The sequence below is a fragment of the Alternaria incomplexa genome, assembly GCF_024043165.1.
Source record: "Alternaria incomplexa strain BMP 0042 chromosome Unknown scaffold_13, whole genome shotgun sequence".
NCBI lineage: Eukaryota > Fungi > Ascomycota > Dothideomycetes > Pleosporales > Pleosporaceae > Alternaria > Alternaria incomplexa.
The window spans coordinates 478,223-492,484 of NW_026249862.1; the positions used below are offsets into that span (position 1 = coordinate 478,223).

Sequence of the window (14,262 nt, forward strand, 5' to 3'; positions counted from 1 at the left end):
CCACCATCGCCGTGCGCGCTCCGTAACGTCGGAAGATGGCAGCAGGCAGCTCGGGCGAGAGACGCAATTTGCTCAACGCGCGTGAGTAGTGCGCCGGCCCAGATTTGATGATGAAACGACAGCTGTTAAACCAGGGAATCTGCCTGATTGCTCCACACCCGTGGGGTCGGCTAGAAGACAGTAAGAAACCGCCGGTAAGTTTGAAAGTATGTACCTGCGCATGCGGCGAGATAAGACTTCGCGCGAGACGATCGTAGCTTGTTATTGCTTGGCCAGACCTCAGTCGATGTCTGACCTGCTGATGGCTTTGCATGAACGCTCAAACTCTAGTACTGCTTGGTGCTTTTGCTAACTCTCATAAGCTGTGAAAGCCCGTCAACAGTTTCGGCTCTCTGTGTCCCCGTCTCGGTGTTCGCACTCGAGCTTGTTCCTTCAGGCCCCGCCCCACTTCGTCCCTCCGACAGTTCCGAGTCAGCGTCTGGGGTTTGACCAGCCTCCGGCTTGCCATGTCGGTCTTTGACAGCGTCGGCTGTCTGTTCGGGTGTCGCTCGTCCGATCTCCGCTAGATGGGTCGGTATGATGCCATACTCGAAGCGATCGATGACAGCTCGCTCCACTGCGATTCGCGGTTCCTCCACACTAGCTTTGTAATCCTTCAACAGCGCAACAGCCCTCTCGTCGCCCTTCAGGACACACCTGTGGATCAACGTCTCCCACGTTTTCCTTCTTGGCTTCAATGGGCCCTTTTTGCCAGTTGTCGCGCCCGTTGACCGCATCTCCTCATAGTAGAGCAGAGCATCTTCCAGGTCACCCGATTCTAGGCACACCAGGATCAGACGATCGTACGTAATGCGGTCAGGTTTGAGACCCAGCTTGACCATCTCGTTCGCAAAGAACATGGCAAGCTCCTTGCGGGCGGACCTATGGCAGCCTTGAAACAGGATGTTGAACGTCTCTGTGTTTGGGCCAGCATGAGATACCGTGTGCAAGGCTTTGTAAATCTCGATGCCTTCTTCCAGGCGCTTGTTTGCGATACTGGCTTTGATGCATGCGTTGACAGCAGCGGCGGGTACTTTACGACCAGAAGTCTCAAAGTCTTGCAGATGTCTGAAGGCTTGCATCGGTCTGCTGTCATCGTCGTGATTTTTAGCGGACAGATACCAATAGAGAGGATCACAGGTCCCAGCGTTGACCTTCAGGTTCGAATCAACCATGATGAGGATGACAGACAGAGCTGCTTGGAGGTCGTTGGCGTTGAGGTATGTGGATATGAGCAGTTCATAGTGTTGCGAGGTAAACGTTGTACCTCGTTCGGTCAGGACGCGAAACACATCGGTAGCGAGCTGGATGTCTCCGTGTCGTGCGGCGAGAGTGAGTACGTGCAGGCAGGCGCCGGTGCCAGGCTTCAGATAGCCCGGCTGAACTTGCGCGATCCATACAAGGCTCGTCTCTGCGTACTTTATGGTGTCAGCAGTTTCCCATAATGCGTACAACACAAGCTCCACTTACAAGCTGCTTGTGCGCCGCGGCATCTAGCAACGCTCCCCAGAGAGCGATACTGAGCTGGACGGTACCGGTTCCGCTACTCTTGCTGTGCACGCCCTCCTTGAGACTCAGCACGTAGAATGCTTCCTCGACTTCGCCAAACTCCAGCAACATCCATATAGCCTTGTCGAACAACCAGCTCTCCACCCGTGCTTTGTTCCTGACCATCTCCTCCAGCAACTCGAGTGCGTGTTCGAAATGTCGCTCGCGTAGCATTCCGGCTATGATGAAGTTGCGCGCACGGTCCGATGGCATGAACCATCGCGACTTCATATATTCGAGGATGTCGCTGCGGAGGAGGTAATCCGGGTGCACTGCAAGCACCTCAAGCACGCATTCACAGCCCCGCGCGTCCAGCAAGATTCTCGGCTTTCCGGTCAGAGATCCATCGGTCTCGTCCCAGAAGCCCATCTCTTCCAGCACCTTGCGTACCTTCCCCGCGGTGCCATTGACGGAGTCGACGAAGCTGTGTAGTACAGCCGTGTACATCTCCCGGTTCGGCAGCTCCCCTCTGTCTTTGATCAAGACCCTGCAGATATTCATGACTTCGTCGAAGTTTCCCTTGGCGCCCTCGGCCCGCACATGTTCGTATAGGATGTAGGTCGGGAGCTGGGCGAGCGGAGGTCTATCTCGTGATGTGTGCGACGGGAGAGTGCGAGGCTTTTCTGCAAAGGACCGGAAGCCGTTCAGAGCGGCCCCAGGCTGCGAGAAGAAGGTGTCGTTTGCTGCAGAGGGTGCGCTGGAGCCGTGGTAGGTACGCAGTTGGTGGGCGCAGTGGGCTATGGCCTCTTTTCGCGATGCATTGCGCTGTAGCAGTCTAGCTCCTCCTCTTGCAACGCACGGTGTCGTTCCAGTATTCGACGGAAACCCCGGACACAGGCATCGCCACAGGCCGTCGTTCACGAAAGGGCGGGGTGGCATTGGAGTGGGTGATGTGCACTGCCAAAGTTTCAATGCGCGCAGCGTAACATGTTGCGTCCGTGCGCGCGCCTCGGTTCGTCATGGCTACTTGCGACTTGTGCATCACCATGAACGAAACATGCCCAGGTGGGTAAGAGCTTAGTTTGTAATTATATTCACATATGCACTTTCCAGATGCTTTTCCTATCCCGTGTCAAGCCGCAAAAAGGGTATATGCGCCCAAATACCAACACGTCTCATGCAAAGCCCATGCCCCTTCCGTACCGTATTATATCGAAACAGCGTCAGGCGTAGCGTTTCTTCCCATCCAAAATACCTATATTCCGTCGTAATCCGCACCAATACGTGCTCACCTCCTGACCACTTGTTCTGAAAGAAGTTCCAGTACCTGTGGATGTTAGTCTATGCTTGCATCGAGAGGAAAGTACTGCATACCTTTGGTGATATCACTTCCTGGTTTACCAAGTGCTTGCTCATGATCTTGACAACCTCCATTTGCTCCTCGTAGGTAAGGCCGGTGATGGCTGCTTCAATCACTCCACCGACTGTGGTGTGGTGCACGGCGATGAAGCTCGAGTAGTAGAAGAAAGCAATGGAGCCCATGATGAACTGGCAGTCCATGCGGTCAGTCATTCCACCGTGACCGGGAATTGAGTCGCCAAAGTCTTTGATCTTGAAGGTACGCTTCAGGCCAGAAGCGAAGAAGCCACCGAAGGGCGCGATAAGAGACGCAAAGGTTCCGAGCATGATGACGTGGAATTGTACCGGCATGATGTTGAATGTTCGCGGAATGGGGAGACCCTCGGGAAGGAAGGGAACGGTATAGTCGCGCGCGATGAAGACCGGGTTTGGCCTGCATTCGAGGCCGGACCAGATGTTCGCGCCCAGATCGTTGACAGGGCAGATGAAGTACTTGTAGTCGCCGAGGAAGTGGACAACGAGCATGCCCCAGATAACAGTGAAGAACCAGGCGCCGAGGAAGCCCTCCCATGTCTTCTTCGGCGAGATCTGAATGAGGGGTGTCCGTCCAAACGTAATACCGCAAAGGTAGGCGAAGATGTCGTTGGTAATGACCATGGAGACGGGGAGAATGAACCAGATGAATCCTTCGAAGATGTTGTTGATGACAAAGTGCGCCTGTCCAACGATGAGGAAGAGGGCCATGTGCGTCCAAGCAAACTGGGTGAACTGGAACTTGTAGTGGCCCTTCTGGAGCGAGAAGACGAAGAAGACGAAGCCTGGAGGAGTTAGCACAGCTACGAACCATGGGGTTTGTGGAAATACCAATAATGTAAAGCATGAAAGAGATGAACCGGTGGTGGGTAGCCAGGGGTAGCAGCAGACGGTCGACCATCAGTACGTGCTTGAAGTAGTATATGACACTCTCGCCATAAAGGAAGTACATGGCGGTGCCGAGGAAGTACCAATTCAGCGACTTGGTGAAGCGCAGGCTGCGGGCCTTGCTGGGCACATTTGCGATTGCGATGACCTCCTTAAAGGATATGACCTGGACTGCCGTGACGATGATGATGATGAAGAGATGGCCGGCGCCGAGGGCCCAGAAGAAGCCGGCAATCATGACGAGGGTCCATGTTGTGCGCGTTATGAAGTTGGCCTTCTTCTTCTCGTACTCGGTCTGGGGGGGCTGTTCGGAGGCCTGGCGCTGTCAGCTGGGTAGACGTGGGCAGAGGGCTGCCAACGTACTGGAGGGGCCGTCTCTTCTTTGATGGTCGGGCTGCCTGGGTCGCTGTACTCGGACATGCTCTGCGAGGGTCTCCGCGCCCTGCCGTTGCTGGCGCTGCGGACCTGGTGGTTGAACTTGACGTCCTTTCTCGGGCGCGCCATGGTGATGGAGGAGAGGGCGGTTGCGCCTGGTATCCTGCAGCGGTATAGGGGCAGCCGGGGCGAGGCCGGAGGGGAAGGCGCGATGGGTGAGGGCGGGGTGGGTGAAGGAGGTGGTGTTGGCGGCAGGCTCGACTGGGCCAAGTAGTGAAATTGGCGGACAAGTAACCACGGGCAGCTTGCGTCATGGCACCGCCGCTTAGCTTAGCGACCCTGCAGCCTGCATGTGAATTTCCCTAGCACCCAAACACGCCAACGCCAACACGCCAACAACGCGTCCATGCGCCCCGCATCGCGACCGCTTTGGGACATGCTCACGCGCAGACCCGCTGGCAGATGGACCGACAATGGCTGACGACGACTTCGACGACTTTTCCGACGATGACCTCGACGACCTTCCCGCCGACGCCCTGCAGCATCTCGAGGCGAGCGCCATCCGCGCGACACAGCACCAGCCCGACACCGAGCCAGAGTCCGACTACGGCCCCGACGATGGCGACGAGGTAGTCAATCTGGACGATGCGCATAGTCCGCCGCCTCTATATGCGCTGGACGAGGAGGGCTACGACAGTCACATCGATGACAACATCAACGACATTATCGAGCATTGCCATTATGACCAGATGGAAGTGGAGGAGCAGCCACGCAGGTCTCAGGCTGACCCCAATGCGCTGCTCCAACGCATCAAGAAGGTGCGACACGTCCAGCCCTGTTTGTAGACACCCCGCTGATCATCGCAGTTAGAGCAAGACAAGGCGCGCGAGAAGCGAGAAGCCGAGGAGCTGAAGGGGAAGCTGCAGACCAAGGCGGGCGAAGCCGATACCCTTCGAAGGCGCTACGATGCCGAAAATCGCAAACACGAGCGCCAGCTGGCGGACCAGCAGCAGTCGCATAGCACCGAACTGGCCAAGCTGCGGGCCGAGATGGAGAAGCTGCGGCGCGAGAAGGAGTCGGTGCAGACGGACAACATGTTCAACCAGCACGAGGCGCGAGAGTCTGTCATGGCCCGACGGCCTGGCAGGACCATGCCCTCACGACCAAAGTCAGGTGCGCAGGCAATCAGCCCAGCCGGCACACCTAAGAGGGGGCAGAAGACGAGAGGTCCACTGGGCGATGGCTTTGACGACGACGACGTTGTCATGGCATCCCCGTCAAAGTACCGCGAGAGGCAGAAGACGGCGACGCCAAAGCAAGCCGGCAAGCGGAAGCGGCAGGCTATCGACCAGAGCCCAATACCACTGCCTGCGCTGCAGCTGAGCGAACCGCGAACTCGGCCCAGAGAGACAGAGCCAGCACCAGCCGTGGGTCCTGTCATAGACGCCGCACTGCTCGAGCACTTCCGACGCGACGACCGCCGATTCACTCTCCTGCACCGCCTGCTGTCACATCCATCGTCAAATGGCACCGATCGCGTCCTCGAAGCACTTACATCGCATGCATTCCCGTCCAAGCCATCCAAGAAGCTTTCTTCGATAGTGTATGATGCCCTGGCGAAGATCAACACATCCGATGTGCACGAGCTAGCAGTACAGATATGTCACATCTTCCTCGACTTATGGAAGCGGTGTCAGTCCGAGAAGTACTACGCTCCGACGTCTCTGATACTCGATGCGCTGCACTTCATCCTCGCATGCGAGCCGATCGAGACCGCTGTCAAGATCACCGAGCGCGTAGTGCCGCTCATAATCGCGTTCGTCGATCTCGTGGCGGACCCTATTTCGAAAGCAGCCAAAGGGGGTGAAAAGGCCGTTGCCGATCTCTACTCCCCGAAGCAGCGAGAGATTGCATCTCACATCGATGTTGAAGACTGTCTCGAGTTGCTGTACCTGATCGCGAGCAGCTGCGTGTCCTCGATAGATTCCACAGCAATAGCTCGTCTATGGCAAGCGATTCCTTCAAGCTTCGCCATCATGCTCCTCGTCAAAGAGCAGCCACATGCCCAAATAACGCTCATGTTGCGCATACTTGGCACCTCTGCACTTTCCACCTCAATAGGACCCATCACATTCGCAGATTCCGCCCAAGACAACCAAGCAAGTAACGAAGACGCCCTGGTCCATCGTCTCACCAACCTCTTCACCGAGCTGCCCAAGCCCGTCCCAGATCCTTTGGCGTCTTCCGATGAAGATTCAGCCATCTCTGAAGCAGATCTTTGGGACCTTCGCCTGCTTGTCATCTCAGTCCTGACGCAGTTCTCTATTCCAGAATACGGCTCTAGTCGTTTAGCCCAGAACGGCCTCTGCATTGGTCGACTGATCAAGTACCTCGACCATTGCGTCACGAGTCTATATCGACATCCCATCGCACCAACTCAAGACCGGAAGGTTGATTCCATCAACGCCACTATGAAGCTCATATACCACGTCGCCACAACGAATGCCGATTTTGACATCAAGAGCAAGCTGGTCAATACGCTAGGTGGCCATCATGCCTATCTCGTTGCGCTGACGCGGTTGGCCTTCAGTGAGGGCTTAGTGCTAGAAGCAGGGATCGAAGATGAAGTCGTCAACATGGCGCACGACATCCTAGACGAGGGGCTGAGTATGGAAGAGGGAGATGCTTTCGGCAAGGTGTTCAGCAGTGGAAGCACTGTCTAGACATGTTCAGTGTTTTCTTGAGAAAGGAGATCATCAGCGCAAGCGGCTTGGGCGATGGCTCTGGTTTCAACTTGCACATTTTTCCGCAAGATGACCCCCCACTTCTGAGCTCAAGGACGATACCACTTTAATTCCGCGCTCATCCACAATCATGTAGAACAAGATACGGATATCGGCATTTTGTATAATCACTAGTCCAGCTCGCATTGCTATGCATTGCTATAGCCTAGGACGGTGTTGCATCGGACGGCGTTTATAGCATATCAATCACACTTATGCAGTCCACAACCGTCCATTTCTACACCCGTCCCTTGATCCACGCCATCACCCTCTCCAAAACCTCCTCCCCACACTCATCATTCAACAACTCATGCCTCCCCCCTCCAACCACCTCAAACTCCTTCCGCAAACTCCCTATCCCATCCACAAACCTCTCACTCCCCCTCCAATCACAATACGCATCCTCGTCCCCATGCACCACCAACGTCGCCACTGTCCACTCTGCCAGCTTCGCTCTAACACTGTCTGCAACATCCACGGCCGTCGCAGCTGTTAAGAAGCATATGCTCTTTTTAGAACACAGAGGATCGACGAGATATTTCTCTATCTCGACCGCACGGCGTGTGAGGCCGGAAATGGGTACCGCGCGCCCTGGGATGGAGATTGTGGGTATTGTGCGTGCTAAGACGCCGATGGCTACTCGAGCGGCGTGGGGGAAGGGACCTGGGAACGCGGGACTGGTTAGGATTACACCGGAGATGCCCTCTGGATTGTCTACTACACTCCCCGCGGTAATTAACCCGCCCAGTGAATGCCCGATTAACACGACCGGTTTCCCATTCCCTTGTTCAACAGCATAGCGTCGCAATTCGATGTGATCGGCTACGGCTTTTCCTACGTGGACGACGGCGCGGGGCTGGCCGGGGGAGGTGCCGTGGCCGTGGAGGTCGAGGGCGTAGATTGTGTAGTTGGTGGCGAGGAGGTGGGTGATTAGGGAGGAGTGGGAGTGGAGGTAGCGGAAGGAGTATTCTGCGTAGCCGTGTTGGAGGATGATTGTTGCGACGGAGGGAGAGGATAGGGAGGGAGTCCAGATGTGGACGATGCTGCCGGAGGGGAGGGTGTGGGTTTTGTGGTTTAGGTTGAGGTTTGGGTCGGGTGTTGAGGTTGTGGATATTTCGGAGGAAGCTGCTGAAGGAGTGGGTGGTTGCGAGGGTTGTTTGCGGTAGAGGGATGGGACGTTTAGCATCTTGAGATTTGCGAAATCGGCGACCTTAGCACATCATACATTTCCAGAGAAGCTCTTTTGCTAGGGATTCAGTTCCAGATGATGGTGAGAGCCTAGCATTGGTGTTTGATGAGAGGACGAGGCGAGCGAGTGTAGGTGTGGTCTGTGGAAGGACTGTGCCCTCATCGCACGGATATAGAAGTCATGACCATCGTGGTACAAACGATTAACAACATGAGCGACTTTGTTCCTCCTTGATTGTAGAAGGGATGTCATGTTGAGGTAGAGTAATTCTTGACACCTCCAGGGCTACCTACCTAGGCACCTCACATATGGCCCACGTGGGGTGGGGCACGATGACAGCTTTGGGCTTGGTCTGCGGGGCGCGCCTGGCACCTGCTGCGTCTTTACTTCATCCTCGTACGTTCAATACACCACTGCTCAATACCATCGGATCATCCAAATCGTATGCTCGACGACGCTACCGCGAAACAAGAATGCTGTTCAGTTTCGTACTTCGGCCTGTCATGCACCGCATCGCATCGCCGACAGTGACAAGGCGAGTGCGGCATGGTAAGCTGTGATAGGTGTGCGCTACATCCGCGCATGACTGCATAAGGCCCAATTGGCAGACTTGTATAAGAGGCTGCCTTCAGCCCTCAGCCTTTCGCACTTCTCGTTGCCTACTCATCCCAACCTAACATCTTCACCATTCATGAACTACATGCAGATAGACTTAAGTCGTACACCAAAAAACTCCGTCGGTATTTCCCAGAAGCAAGGCGCATTGCAGAACATCCTGCAGCCAATCCTTGGTTGAAGCGTAGCACAATGTCGTCCGATCAGCCTCATGCTATCGAGATGTCCGATTCAGTGGATACTTCCGATTTGGTCCACCCTGATGTCCAGCGTTACATCCACAAAGCGCTGCAGACGCCTGACTCAATTCGTGTGCTCGAACTTTTACCGGGACCATTCGGCTCAGCCTTGTCCTGTCAGATACTTGAGATAGACCGCACAAATTCCGACATCGAGTTCGAAGCTATCTCGTACGTTTGGGGCAGCCCTAACTCCGCATGCTATCTACACGATGTAGAAAGCAACCGCGTGCTGAGAATCACTGAGAGCTTGCATCTTGCGCTAAAGGCGATGCGCTACCCGGACCGGAGCCGGATCCTCTGGGCAGATGCAGTCTGCATCAACCAGTCGGATAACGATGAGAAAAGCCACCAAGTCAAGAACATGGGCTCCATTTACGCGACGGCCAGAAGAGTCATGGTGTGGCTGGGTAACGAAAATACCAGCGAAGCTTTCGAGGCATTGAAAGAACATGAAAACACATCGGATGACGGCACGTCAACTGCCAACTCCAAGCTTACCGGCCCTGTCGACAAAGTTATGATGGCTGTTACCAGGATAATTGGAACACCATGGTTCGATAGACTATGGACTATACAAGAGTTCGTTCTCGCTAAAGATGTGCGTTTCTGCGCTGGCAACGAGCATATCAGTGACCATGTAATGGAAAAGGCCATCGAATACACCTCTAACAGAATCCGCCAGCTGGACTCCATATTATCATCCGCGCTTAATCCCGATAACAACGTCAACACGGTGCTTACTCTCTTCATGTTCCGTACTACGTGGCACACCTTTCCATGCCCTGACTCAGAAGGTTTTTCACTATACGAGTGTTGTCGACAGGTACACATGAAGCTTCCTAAGTGTACTGATGAACGGGATCTGATATATGCTCTCCTTGGACTGGTCCAAGGACCGACTAGGATCGTTCCCAACTACAGTCTCACTGTTGCAGACGTCTTTCTGGAGTTCACCTGGTCGGAAATTACAAATGGAAATATAGACATATTACGCGACGCAGATTTCCGAGGACTAGACGACTTAGATCCATCATTTGTCTATCGACCAGATCAAGATCATGTCTCTGACGTGATAAGATATAAAATGGAAGCAAGCAGAGCGGGCATGAGTCGAGTTGCCTGTGCGGAATTGATTCGACCTGCCTCCGTCCAGATTCGAGGTGTGATCGTAGACTATATCAGCGGCTGTTGGAAGCCAAATGTTATGTCAATACCTGAGAGAGGAGCTCGAATACGACTTAAGACAAACATACATCAGACTTTAGAAGATTTTCTCCAATCTGGTCAAGTCTTATCGTCGTCCGATGTATGGCTCACAGATTCAACGGGCCTACCTTATACTCTTGGGACTAACAACTTGACGGGCACTGCGAAGACAAATCTACTAGACGTATTCTGTAGCATTCAAGCCTGCGCGAAGCGGATCATGGACCAGGATCCAACGAGACACGATATGACACCAAAAAGGATTCAGGACCAATTTTGGCGAATACTTACTTTGCTCAAAGATCCCCCATCACCAGCTATGCCAAAAGACTTCTGCCATCTGCCTTCAGATTACGCTTATAACTATTACTACTCCTATATATTCACTACCGTCAAAGGGTACATGGGCAGAGCACCCAGGCATACCATGGTTGACGATCTAGTGGTCATTTTTGACGGGGGTCAGGTACCATTCGTGCTACGGAAGGCGCGCGGTGATGGTAGTATACGTTGGAAGTTAGTTGGGGAATGTCATGTGGATGGTTGGATGGACGGCAGCTACTACGGTCATGAAGTGGTGGATAATGTCGACCAACACCTTGCAGCAGCGGACGCGGAAACCAACACGGACTTCTCGTATAGGAAGGAAACACTGCTTAGCGAGTATTTCGTACTCTGCTGAGGCGGAAGAAAACTGTGACTCAAGACATAGTTCGAAATGAGATTTATCCACATATTCAACAGCACTTGGCTGTCAGTCACGAACGCATATATTGTCAAGTATGGGCAAGGTTGCCAGTGATGTCACTCTCGAAGCGAGCCAATACATTCCCTTCGCACAGCTTTTATTGCAACTTAAGTTCAATCTGTCCAATCAAACACTTCATCACTCCGAGGCTTGTGCTTCCGCGGACCATCCTGTACGTCGGTTAGAATCACGGTCCGCGGCGAAGCCCTGCATCCCCCCACTATCCGTCCCGCATGGCCTTTTCTTTCACCCTCACATCCCACCTACCATTGACTGTACTCATTGAACATGCAGTGTACGGCGTCGTGCATATGCGTGTGGCTTGATTGTTTGTCGTCAAGCTTGCTTTGTATGGCCTTTACCCCACGCAGCTATAAGCAAACATGCCCACTCTAACTGATCTTTCGCAATTCACACCACAGTCACGTCCCCGATATCGATATCAGATGATTCCCTCCAAGGACAGTAACATAGTCGCTACCAGCTCGCCTACTGGCTCTGCGGTAGAGGAGCGCTATGAAGCGTTCGATGGAGCACGAGATCGCGAGCGCTTATCGTGGAAGAAGCAGGCGATCGTCGATCTAAAGCCTTCACTGCATCGCGATACGTAAGGATGAACTGAACCAGTTCTACGCCAGATACACTAACTTTACGAAGATACATTGGAGCTCTCCTGTTTAACATCTGCGCCTTCATCTTGCCAGCTCTCTATAGCACCTTATCGAAGCTATGGGTTGCGAACATCGACTCCTCCATGGTAGTCACAACAGACACGTACACATACATCGGCGTGGTCGCAGAAGTCTTGAACGAAGGTCTACCGCGTGCTTCTTACCTCGTCATCGGCGACAAGTCCGGTCGTGGCTTCCGCGAGCGCTTGCAGCTCACTCACACTCTGATCCTCTTCCAATCGCTTCTTGGGTTTATCATGAGCATCGGCTTTGTCGCAGGCGCTTCTACTTTCGCGCAAGGCTTTGTTCCAGTGGAGGTCAGAGATGTGAGTGTCACATATATTCGCATCTCCGCGTTCTCTGCATTTAGTTCGGCAGTAGAGTATGCGATCTCAACGTCAACTCGCGCGCTGGATAAGCCGGATGTCCCACTTATCATCAGTTCCGTCAAGTTTGCTGTCAATATCATTCTCGACTTGATCATCATCTCTAAATTCCATGTCGGGAGCATCACGCCCACGGTGAACATGCAGGCTGGTATCTCGCTCGCTTGCAATCTCACTTCCGCTTTTGCTGGACTGGCGTACTTTGTTTACACGACGAGTGTAAGCTCCAAGTCGCCGGTCCATGGCGACACATCCAGCCGCGGTATAGCCCCTTCCGTACCAGCTCTCGTCACACTCGCGAAGCCGGGTGCGATCTTCTTCTCAGAATCAGCCATCCGAAACGCCCTATACCTGTGGTTAGTCCACGGTATCGTCGGGCTGGGTAGCGACTACGCAACTGCTTGGGGCGTCTTCTCAACCATCCGATGGGGTCTGATAATGGTACCTGTCATGGCGCTCGAAGCGACCACACTGACCTTTGTGGGTCACTCATGGGGAGCATTGCGCGCGACCGTCGTGAGCATCTCACAGGCTGCGAAGCTCCAAATTACGCGTCGACAATTATGGGGCGTGGTACGCTGGGCGCTTTACTCCGTCATTATAGTGTTGATGGTGGAGATCCCACTCTGTCTCATCATGTCCTTCGCCGGTGCTGAGCCTTTCGCACGGTACCTCTCAGGATCCGAAGACGTCTCACGTATAGCCGCACGTATGTGGCGAACCATCGATTGGTGCTACATTATGTATGGTGTGTCGACACAATTAGCTGCGATATTGGTATCGACGCGTCCAGCTTGGTATCTCTACCAGTCTCTCGCATCGAACATTCTCTACGTCTTACCATGGGCGATTGCGTGTCAAGTGGTTGACCTGAATGCTGGAGATGCTTGGACATACCACAGCTTGGTGTTTGGCGGAAGCCTGGTCTTTTCATTCTTTACGATAGTTGCAGTTGATGGAGTTTGGGCGCTCAGGCTGGTGAAGGGAAAGATGGATGTAAACAGGGCGTAGTTGCGGAGAGAATGTGGGACATCGTAGTCGGATAGAGGATAGAAAGTGCTCATAAAACAATGCGATTCTACATGTTCCCACATGCATCAATGTATTTCTCATATCCAAGTGAGAGCGCCATCAGTCTTCTCTTATATTCTTCTCCATCAACCATTGTTTAGCCCTTCCACACTGCCGGCTTTGGCTCTTTGTACAAGCTCAGATCGTTCGGCGTCGGGAACCAAATACTTGGGTCGTCTTCAGCGTACGCATTCGGGAACCTAACCATCGGCCCTGGACTTCCATTGCCGCCTTCCAAGATCTCTACATGCGCACAGTTTACAAACCATTGACTCTGTCCAAGAGTCATAGACGGCATGAAGTGCTCGATGCGCAAAAGGTATTGGCCCGAGGGCGTGGCAGCGGGTATCGTGAAGTTGATGGACAGCGTGTCCATAGTCGACCACGTCGTTTTGTCTGCTGGTCCTGCGTATGCGATCTTGAAGAAATCCCCCTTCCCGTCGTATTCCATCAGACTCTTTGTTCCATCCGGCAGCTTGGAGAGAAACACCTGTCCAGGTCCTTCGTGGAAGATGTATCCTTGGACCTCACCTTCGTAGTAGGGCCCAGACACCATGAGTCCAACCTCGCTTCCAGCTACGATTGTGGCTGTCTGTATAGTATCGGCGTTGTGGACGGGGAAGGAGCCGCGGCCGCATGTGACGTTTGCGTTTTCGGGCCCGTAGATGGGGAAGGTCTTGAGCCAGAGGTCATCGTAGGTACCGGCGTTGCCAGAGACGTCGCGGACGTATTGGAATTCTCGAGAGATGGTGTTGTTCACTATGAGGCGGTTGAATACATCTAAAAGTTTCGTTAGCAACCAGTTCTGAGGATAAAGATGGAAACACGAACAATGGGCGCTAGCCTGCTGCGCAAGGGCCGTTGCTAGCCATGGAAAGACGACGGACTTCATGACTGCTGCTGCTTTCCGATTAATAACTTTGCTGAAACTTAGCCATCTCAGCCTGTCTTATACCACCGCTCAGTCTGAGCCCGACCATCACCGATCTTGCCTTGACGAAGGCTCTGCTGAAAGCACAGCGCTCGAGATGAGAGGCCTCCTGACCATGCTAATACATGCGCAAATCCTCCTTGCTGATGGTGCAGCTGCCTGGTGCCAATGGTATCGGTTCGGTTGCTGCCGATAGTACGTGGTCCCGATGTGGTAGTTTTTAGATGAACTCCAGATT

General features: G+C 53.7%; 4 protein-coding genes across 4 annotated transcripts; 2 read left to right on the forward strand and 2 right to left on the reverse strand.

The window, feature by feature from the left end:
• Nucleotides 1–326: 326 nt before the first annotated feature.
• Nucleotides 327–4,311, reverse strand: J4E90_008509 (uncharacterized protein; the record flags this gene model as incomplete). Its single annotated transcript, XM_051438033.1, has 6 exons — nucleotides 327–1,457; nucleotides 1,510–2,374; nucleotides 2,820–2,854; nucleotides 2,902–3,704; nucleotides 3,751–4,123; nucleotides 4,171–4,311. The coding sequence occupies 6 exons, from the start codon at nucleotides 4,309–4,311 to the stop codon at nucleotides 327–329; spliced, it is 3,348 nt and encodes a 1,115-aa protein (XP_051288032.1).
• Nucleotides 4,312–4,655: 344 nt separating this feature from the next.
• On the forward strand, nucleotides 4,656–6,905 carry J4E90_008510 (uncharacterized protein; the record flags this gene model as incomplete). Its single annotated transcript, XM_051438034.1, has 2 exons — nucleotides 4,656–5,000; nucleotides 5,049–6,905. The coding sequence occupies 2 exons, from the start codon at nucleotides 4,656–4,658 to the stop codon at nucleotides 6,903–6,905; spliced, it is 2,202 nt and encodes a 733-aa protein (XP_051288033.1).
• Nucleotides 6,906–11,719: 4,814 nt separating this feature from the next.
• Nucleotides 11,720–13,033, forward strand: J4E90_008511 (uncharacterized protein; the record flags this gene model as incomplete). The annotated part of the gene is made up of 2 exons (XM_051438035.1): nucleotides 11,720–12,731; nucleotides 12,975–13,033. 2 exons carry the CDS (start codon nucleotides 11,720–11,722, stop codon nucleotides 13,031–13,033), a joined length of 1,071 nt encoding a protein of 356 aa, XP_051288034.1.
• Nucleotides 13,034–13,190: 157 nt separating this feature from the next.
• J4E90_008512 (uncharacterized protein) lies at nucleotides 13,191–13,985 on the reverse strand (the record flags this gene model as incomplete). The annotated part of the gene is made up of 2 exons (XM_051438036.1): nucleotides 13,191–13,873; nucleotides 13,925–13,985. 2 exons carry the CDS (start codon nucleotides 13,983–13,985, stop codon nucleotides 13,191–13,193), a joined length of 744 nt encoding a protein of 247 aa, XP_051288035.1.
• Nucleotides 13,986–14,262: the final 277 nt, after the last annotated feature.